Here is a 9702-nt window from a genome sequence, read left to right on the forward strand (position 1 = left end):
TCATCATAAAAATCATATTTTATATGCTTTGGTATTGGTTGAAAGTGAACAGTCCCCTATAATTGTACATACAGACACCACAGACACGTTACATATTATTTTGTTTTATGGCTTTTTTTTTCTTCTTTCACTTAATATATTGTGGACAACTCTGAAAATTCTATTTCAGTATAGAATCCCACTGTGTGAGTGAGCTGTAATTTGTTTTCTAAGTTAATTTTTGAATTTTTTAATTGGAGAATAATTGCTTTATGATGTTGTGTTAGCCTCTGTTGTATAATAGTGTGAATCAGCGATAAGTATGCATACATCCTTTCCCTCTTGGGCCTCCCTCCCACCCCCATCCCACCCCTTTAGGTCGTCATAGAGCACCGAGCTGAGCTCCCTGTGCTATATAGCAGCTACCCACCAGCAATTTATCTTACACTTTTCTTCTTCTTGAGGGTTTTAATACGGCACCAACCCATCGGACCAAGCTTGTTCCACCATGGCTCCCAGCACGGACACTCGAGGTGGGGGACAGTTTTCCCTTTGGTGTTTGTCTGAAGCAGTGGAGGTATTATCAAAACAGCTTTGTGTCCTGATGGACCTCCCTTTGCCAGTCCTTTGTTTGAGGGATTTTCTTGGGGCTTTTGTCTGTGCCTGTCAGCCGTTTGCCCGCAGGTTTCTCCGGCGCCCCATGTGGGAGGTCTGTGGGAGGCAAGGGCACCCCTGGAACACTGCCCTGTCGTTCACCTGGCCCTCAGCCCCCTCACCTCTTCCCAGTGTCTTCCTAGGTTTCGATGCTGCAGGGGTTTTGGTTGCAGAGCGTGGACTAGAGAGGGGCGGTCTTCTCTATCTTGACCGGAAGCAGTCTCCCACTCATATTTTTGATTCCCTCTTTTATCTCTCTATCCATCTGAAATGCGGTTATGTTATAGTCTGTGTCAGTGGAGTCCAGTTCAGTTCTCAGTTTCTTCTGCAGACTCTCCTTCATGGTGGTTCCGCATGTTTCATAATTTTGAATGGTGAGCTTCCATTTAGTGAGGGGGATCTTGTACGCATGCCTCCACAGAAAATTTATGTCTGACTAGGTCAGGCTGTGGGCCACTGTAAGCTGACTTCTCAGCATAGGGTTTCTTCAGCCATGCGTATGGGGGTGAGTAGTGGAGATTTGCAGTAAAGATTCCCCCTCCCCACAAAGCACAAGACAGACAAATTCCCTTCGTTCCTTCCACTTCCAGTGAGGGGATTTTTCTGACCCACCTGTGATAAAGGATGTGCCATCTAGTTTTTGTTTGTGTGTTTGTTTAATGTGATGGACTTTGTTTCCACCTACCATCTAGAATGGGCCCAAGGCCTTCTATGCTATCCCACATGTGGACTTTAAAATCCAAACTTTTTTGGTAACTAAGAGGCAAACACTCCTGAATCAACCACAGCTTCAGTCTCACTTGCCCAGCCTTGAGTTTTAGCTTCCTCTTCATTTTTAGGGCTTGAGAATTTTGGTGTCACTTCCTTGTGGACTCTTTTGTTGTGTATTCCAAAAAAATATGTCCTAGCAAGCTTTTTAAGGGACTTTATATCAAGAGATGTTTGAATGTCTAGCTCATCGTCTTGTTGGAAAAAGAAGCTTCCCATTTCTTTTCTCAATTATTGATCATATATTTTCTGGCAAGAGTAAGGGGAATATATTTCCTTTGTCGGTATTGTAGTAATTTGAAGTAGTTGCGATCCTTTATTATAAATGAGTGATGCTCTTAACCCCAACATCAGTAGGACATGGATCGAACTGACGGCTCTCCTCCTGGATCCCCTTGTCTAATGCTTGTAAGCTTATCCTCAGAATGAGAAGTACAGTCTCTGGAGATGAGAGACCCTATATGGAGATTCCGTCTTTCACCTTATCTTCAAAAGCATTGCCCAGCCAAGTGAGTTGAATGAATCATTCCCTACAATCATCATTTCCATTATTTTTTTTACTAAAGATGAAAACAAAATGTATTCCTGTGTTGGTTTTCTCTGTTAATTCTAGCTAATGATGATTATAAAGTGCTAGTTTTCAACAAAGCAGATTTACCTTCATAAATAAAGACTGGGCTCTAAGGAAGCCGATCATTTTACTTGAAGCCAGTAACCTTGAACTGAAAGCTTCTTTACTTACCGCAAGCAGTATCTATTGAGTACCTATTGTGAGTATTCTGTGTGATGGAAGGAGGAACCCAAGATACATGGTCCAGAGGCTGGCTATCTGATGGAACAGTGGATAAAACATAAACACAAATAACTAGGAAGTAAGGCTATAGCCAGCCATGTGGCTGGTACAGACAATACACAGGATAAAAGTATGTAAGGAAGAGGCCATTTCTGATGAAAGATACTTAAAAGAAAATGGGGTAGCGGGCACTTGAACTGGGCCTATAAAATGTACCTGGCTCTCGGTAGACAAAAGTGAAAGTTCCCAGTAAAGAAAATGGCCTGAATAGACTCTCCCCTAGAACGGCAAAAGGTAAATTCAGACAAAAGCAGACAAAGGACTTTGGTCCAACTGGGAAATGTAGGTAGGAGGAGTCAGCTCCTGCAGAGCTCAGTGCAGTGGATGAAGTAGCCTTTGAAGCTTTGCTCGGTGGTGGTCATCTGCCAAAGCCCACGACAGTTCTGGAATCTGCTCTTCAAGGATTGTCACGATCTCTTACTTCACGTTGGTTACGGACATTCTGCAAAGACTCCGCCTAACAATCTGAAGGTTGCTTTCCTCTTGCCACCTGAGATGGCTTGAAGTTAACGTTTTCATGATGGAATGAGCAAGCTGGAATTGTGTTTAATTTCCAAGTTCTGTTAACTTTGGGATGATCATTTTCCCAGGAACAACACAGTTTAACGGGAGACACAGACCAAGGGCTGAGGAAGGGCCCTGACAGATTGGCACAGGAGCCCAGGTGCTCAGGTGCGAGGTCCTGGCCCATGTAAACTGTCTAGGTGGCCAGTGGGCATTGCCACCTTGTCTCTCGCAGTGGGCACCGGTCCAGTGGTCAGGCTGTGAGGTCTGTGAGCCTTCACTGAGTCACAGTCTCGCTGGTTGCTTTTGACCTTCGAGGTGATGGAACTATGAAATGACCAAGATAAAGGAGATGTGAAAACAGAATAATTCAGGTTTAAAAAAATCAAAGTGTAGCAGCTAAAGGGAGTGTTTTCTGGTTGCCGCAGGTTAAATTTTTTCACATGAATATATTGGCAGAAAGAATGATTTCTGGGTACATTCCATTTGTCCTTTGTTTCCTCCCTTGTATGATTATATTATTATTGATGTCATTAAAAGTGCATTCATCAGGCCCGGCTGTCAGCGACTTGCACTTATTCTGTGCCCACAAGCAGTTTTGAGGTAGATCTCTTGCTTTAGGGCATTAGCTGATCAATGAGACCATCTGTCGTGAGGGATAGTTTTTCCCACCTCCCTCTGCTGCCTCCATTTTCCTGGGGCTTTCGGGGATCTGGTCTTCCTCTCACTAAGGAGTCCCTCCCGCTGGGATGGAGAGACCAGAGGTGCCCCCACCAAACAGCCGTCCTTCCGCAGCCCCTGCACTTTCCGGAGGGACAGCTGGTCCAAGGGGAGGCCTTGGGGGAAATATGGCGACTGCCCACCACCCCAGTGCTGTCGTTTCTCCAGCTTATTCTCTCTTCCTTCTTGGTTTTCAGGGGCTCAGGTCTTGTTTTATCTTTGAAGTTTACAGGGCCCAACATTCCTTCAGTCCAAGGCCCAGGCCTCCCTGTTATTATAGCCTATTATTTACATAGAAAGTGAAAGTGAAAGTCGCTCAGTTGTGTCCAGCTGTTTGCAACCCCATGGACTGGAATTCTCCAGGCCAGAATATGGAGTGGGTAGCTTTTCCCTTCTCCAGGGGATCTTCCCAACCCAGGGATCAAACCCAGGTCTCCCGCATTGCAGGAGGATTCTTTACCAGCTGAGCCACAAGGGAGCAATGGCACCCCACTCCAGTACTCTTGCCTGGAGAATCCCATGGACGGAGGAACCTGGTAGGCTGCAGTCCATGGGGTCGCTAAGTCGGGCACGACTGAGCAACTTCACTTTCACTTTTCTCTTTCATGCATTGGAGAAGGCAATGGCAACCCACTCCAGTGTTCTTGCCTGGAGAATCCCAGGGACGGGGGAACCTGGTGGGCTGCCATCTATGGGGTCACACAGAGTTGGACACGACTGAAGTGACTCAGCAGCAGCAGGGAGTTTATCACATTCATTTCTGTGTACTGGAGACTCAGCAGTTGACAATACACTTGCCAGGAGGGGAACGTTGCTGGACTGAATTCCTGAACGAGAGTCTAATGGCTTCTCTTCTCTGTTAGAAGATCTCCCTGACGCCCTCCTTTCGTCGCCCCTCACCCACCCTCCTCCTGCCGCCAGTCCAGGCCCAGCTCTCTGCTAACTGTCCAAAACAACTCTGGATTCACTCAGACTTACCAGGTGTTCACTCCATTTCGTCTTCTTGGAGGCATACTTTCCAGAACCTTCTTACCAGCTCCAAACTGAGTGGCTGTCCTCTGCACCCCGGGCCCCCATGTCATCCCTCTCTCTGTCAGACCTTCTGTTTCTCGGAGCCCGTGTGGCCCTTTGGTTCGGCTCCTCCTTTGGTCCTCCAGTACTTTCCCAATAAAGGGTACGTGGGAGGTGATATTTTTTTAGGCTCTGCATGTTGGTTTGATCAAGATACTACATTGGAAATTATTTCCCTCCAGTCCAGGTTCAATGCACGATATTGGATGCTTGGGGCTGGTGCACTGGGACAACCCAGAGGGATGGTATGGGGAGGGAGGAGGGAGGAGGGTTCAGGATGGGGAACACGTGTATACCTGTGGCAGATTCATGTTGATATATTACAAAACCAATACAATATTGTAAAGTTAAAAAATAAAATATAAAAATTAAAATAAAAAAAAAAAAAAAACGGAATTTTGAAGGCCCACCCTATTTTTTTTTTTTAATTATCTCACTTTGCTGATGAGAAATCTTATTCTCCATCCATTGGATGCAACCCATTTTTCCTCTCTGGAACGTTTATGGTCCTCTCTTGGTTCCCAGGGTTCTGAGAGCTCACCTTAACGCGACTTGGGGTCTCTCTGCCGCTCCTGCGCTGGTGTCAGGCCAGTGACTGAGGCACAGGCCGTGGAGCCTCACTGTTTGGGTTCAAGTCCAGGCCTTTCATTCACTCGCTTTGGCTTCAGGCAGCTACTCTTCTCTGCACCTGTTTCCTCATCTTTCATGGAGATGGTCGTGCCTACTTCATAGGGTGGATCTGAAAATTAAATTAATATCTGAAAAGTGCTTGAAACAGTACCTGCCACTTGGTGAGTGCTATTTAAGCATTAGTTTTTATTATTATTTCAAATGTAAAAAATAATCTCCTAGAGGGCTTCTCTGGTAAAGAATCCACCTACAATGCGGGAGACCTGGGTTTGATCCCTGGGTTGGGAAAATCCCCTGGAGAAGGGAAAGGCTACCCACTCCAGTATTCTGGAGAATTCTATGGATTGTATAGACCATGGGGTTGCAAAGAGTCAGACACATCTGAGCAACTTTCACTCTCTCCCTCAGAGGCCTGCAAAGTTCCTTTGACCCTGTGTCTGGAATATAAACGTTGGCCGTGAGAGGGAGGGGGCGCAGTTGTGCAAGTGGCTGAGTCTCTGATGAGATGAGTTTCCACAGGGTGAAGCTGATAAAGCAAATGCGAAAAAGATAGGTAATTGTTATTGCCAGGAAAGCGCCCTGGACTGGATTCTTAGCTCGGAGGAGTAATAGGTAAACAAAAAACATAATCTCTTAAGAAATCTGGTCCTTCCAATTTAGATTCAGATATATTTCCTTTTCAACTTAAAAGGAAATGTCATGACATAGATTCAGAATGAGAGTAAGAAAAATGGGAAGATGCTTTGCAAAGTCTTGGTATCTTTAGGACAGAAAATTTGGTGACCATGTTAGTCTTTATTAGTGGCTCAGCCAAACCAACACACAGGCATTTCCTAATTTCTTAACACTGGAAAATCAAACAGAGATTTCCTTCCCATCTAGAAGATTGAAATTTTAACATACAAAGAGTTCACAAACTTACACTCAGAATGATATGTTTTTAATAAGTACTCAAGGTAACCAGAGCCGCAGTCATTGAGGGAAAGTTCCACTTTACATAATAATTCCAAATAATACATTTGGAATGGAAAATTTTTTAAATCGCCATTTTGCGTCGCTCTCATGAAACAATTTATTCAAAGATAATCAACAGATGCTAAAATCACTAGTTGAAATGGCCTGGGGAAAGGGGTCTTCACACGGTGCCAAAGTAGTCTACACAGAACACTTACTCCTTGCAAGGGATCTTATCCAATGCAGAGAGCCGTGGTCAGCAGATAATCTCAGTAACTAAACATCACATCATTAAAGTGAGATACACCAACATGTGGATTCCAATGTAATTAATACGAAAATGTATCATCTATGAAATATACTTGACAGAACTGTTTATCCTGAGTCTGATTAAGTTTTGAGATCTCACTTCCATCTTGGAGGACGGGGGACAGAGGAACCAGTTACCTGATACCACGAGGAAAACAGGTGAATCCAGAATGTAGGGCATTGTACAACTAGCCCTATCTTTTCAAAAAGAAGCCAAAGCAAGGAGACTGCTTTAGATTACAAGAGAACTAAGAGATAGAATCATACGTGGTACATAATCTTTGATTGAATTTTGGTTGAAAAAAACTGTAAAAGATATTTGGAGGATGATTGGAGAGATTTTAATATGGAATAACCATTGGACATGTTATGTAATGATTCTGTTAGTGTCATAATGATATTGTAGTTATATAAAAAGTCCTTTTAGGGGGAAATACACACTGAAGCATTTGAGGGTGGAATTTCATGATGGAATTTACATTGAAATAGTCTAATAAGAATAGATACATAGATATGAAGCAGATACGGCAAAATGTTAACTGTTAAGTCAAGATGGTAGGTATGTGGATATTTGTTGTTTTAGTCTATTTTTCTACTTGCTTGAAATTTTTACCAATATATTAAGAAATGTAAGGAAATGGCCCACAGATGCAAAATTGCACAAACCTGGCCTGATAGCGTTTTCAGAGGAGCAAGGGTCAGTGTTTCAAAGGGCCACATTTGCACTGGGCACCCAGGAAGGAGCATTCACCTTCACTCACAATGGAGTGAGATTGTCATTTGCTTCAGAATGTATGTGAGTTCCGGAAGAATTAGTGTCCTTCCCAGAGTGCCCACGTTATTATCAGGAATAATGTACTCACTGGCAGGATCAGATTGGAAAACTGATGTTACAACTGCATTGGGAATGCTCACGTTTGGTTGTTGTTAGCTGGATTTATTTCCCCTCAAATTAAGTCACTTAAAAATTCACATGAGTTCTTTGGGAGATTTTTTTTTCTTTCTCCTTTTCTCTTTCTTTTATTCTCCCTCCTTCCTCCTTTCCTCTCTCCCTCCCTTTCTCTCTCTCTTTTTTCTTCTTTTTTAACTATTTCTTTCTCCCAAACAACACGAAGTGGTGGTGCTCTCCCCTCAAGCACAGATGTAGCATCACAGGGAAGATGCAGGATTGTCTAATTTGTTCTTCAGACACAGTTGTGGCTCATGAAGCCCGTTGACCGCCTCAAACCAGTTCCTCTGTTTCGGCCGTGATTCAGGGAGCTGGACTGTGCCATGTTGCGCCGCCTGGAGAAGAGGATTCTGGTGGACCTGCCGAGCCAGGAGGCCCGGGAGGCCATGATCCACCACTGGCTGCCCGCCGTGAGCAGGAGCAGCGCCCTGGAGCTGCGCGCGGACCTGGAGTACAGCCTGCTGAGCCGGGTGAGCCGCTGGGGAGGCCGCCCCGAGACCCTCTTCTCAGCAGGGTCATCTCGTGAGCTGTTCGGAGGCTGGAGTCACCTAGAAAAGATCCAGGCTACCCCCAACAACCCGACAGGCCTCTCCTCCATGAAGGAGTGAGCTCTTTGTCCCTTGCAAGCATTCCAGCAGAAAGAGATGCGATGAAGTGGAAATAGCATAGGGCTTAGACTCAGGGCCTCTGCTTAGACTCAGGGCCTCTGGTCAGATCCTGGCCCTGTCGCTTATATTAGCTGTGTGCCCTCGGGGACATCACGTCCTCTCTGAGCCCCAGCTTCTTCATCTGTAAAATGGGTAACAGGCCACAGAGGGTTACTGTGATGATTAAATGCACATCTTTCACAAACAGTAAAGCTTTAGGTCACCTGTCTGTTATCCCACAGCCACGGGTGTCATTGCTTGAAAGGACTCTTGAATGTGGTGTTCTCTGAGGTTCCTTAGAGACAGGTTATAATCTTATTTACAAGAATAAAAGTGTCCACCGAATTTGATCATCCTGGGATCTGGGCACAAAGGCCCCATTAGGCTGACTTGGGCGGGCCAGTCCTTCACCAGCATCTCCCCACCTTTGCTTGGATGGTATTAGGAAGCCGTTCGTTGCCCAGCTCCTTAGGTTATCCAGCCTCCCTCCCCCCAGACACTGTTTATCCGGGAACCTTTTATATAGTGTCCATGGGTGACAGACACGGAATCCAAACAGGGGCTCTGACACCTGGTCCTGCCTGTGAGGATGTAACCACCGCCGCGTTCTGCCTGCTGCCTAATGGCTCCGTCTGCGGGTGTTTCAGGAGACCGAAGGCTACTCTGGCTCGGACATTAAGCTAGTCTGCAGGGAAGCAGCTATGCGGCCTGTGAGGAAGATCTTCAACGCCCTTGAAAATCACCAGTCAGGTACGGTGAGGATGACAGCCAAGGGGCTCTGGGAGAGAAAATTGTTTAAAAATTTAGCTTTCGCCAGCAGGTGGCGCCTCGCCTCTGTTCCTCGTGGCTCCCTACGCTGCCACTCGTTCTTTGGTGGAAATCTTCCTTCTGCACCCAACTCCTTTCTCCTCTTCTGTTCTGTTTTGGATCAACTTTGCCCCCAGGTGATAAACTCCTTAGGGCTCGGGCTTTTATTTCTCTGGTACACTATGTGGGGCTGGATCTATTTGCGGCACATATAAATATTAAATAATACTTTTTAACGATACATTTAAGTCAGATTTTGTGTATGGGCTTCAGGGGCTGAATTGCACATTAAAGATGTTTTCCCCCAACCTTCTTTAGCCTTGCCTGTTGCTGCATTAACCATTAAGAATGCTGCATTATGCATTGTCTTGAAAGAAGGTCTATTAGCGTTTCAAGAGCATTGATCACCATTAGGTCGATTGTTGAGCCCTTATTCTTGTGTTTCCATCTAGGGAGCAGCAATTTACCTGGGATCCAGCTGGATACAGTGACCACTGCCGACTTTTTGGATGTGCTCGCCCATACCAAGCCTTCAGCAAAAAGTCTGACTCAGAGATACGCAGCCTGGCAAAGTGAGTTCGAGTCAGTGTGAGGTCACATTTACCCTGACTTGGCCTCAAAGAAAACCACAGAGGCCTCCTCATTGATTAGTGTAAGTTTACAGGAAGAACAGAAAATTGGAATAGAAAACAGAAAATTTACCTTGAAGATTGGATTAATTTGGACAACTGTACTACTTTGGAAGTAGATATTTTCATGGTCAATGTCAGCAAAATACTGAAGATTCTAATTACAGGTATGTGTCATGCAGTGGAGACTTTTCTCACAGTGAGACCCCATAAAATTTCAATGAGTAA

The 9702-nt window shown here is 45.1% G+C and overlaps 1 protein-coding gene across 5 annotated transcripts in view; it reads left to right on the forward strand.

Moving 5' to 3' along the window:
* Window positions 1-9702, forward strand: part of KATNAL2 (katanin catalytic subunit A1 like 2) — a 110685-nt gene extending 100983 nt beyond the window's left edge. For 4 of the 5 annotated variants that reach the window (XM_061400095.1, XM_061400094.1, XM_061400098.1 and 1 more), the window contains 3 exons: window positions 7699-7861; window positions 8686-8788; window positions 9298-9702. In XM_061400095.1, the coding sequence (XP_061256079.1) occupies window positions 7699-7861; window positions 8686-8788; window positions 9298-9437 (406 nt within the window). In that variant the 3' untranslated portion in view covers window positions 9438-9702. Of the gene's footprint in view, window positions 1-7698; window positions 7862-8597; window positions 8789-9297 lie in introns of those variants that run through there. The other variant, XM_061400096.1, reaches the window with a different exon arrangement.

Source organism: Bos javanicus, chromosome 24 (genome assembly GCF_032452875.1).
Source record: "Bos javanicus breed banteng chromosome 24, ARS-OSU_banteng_1.0, whole genome shotgun sequence".
NCBI lineage: Eukaryota > Metazoa > Chordata > Mammalia > Artiodactyla > Bovidae > Bos > Bos javanicus.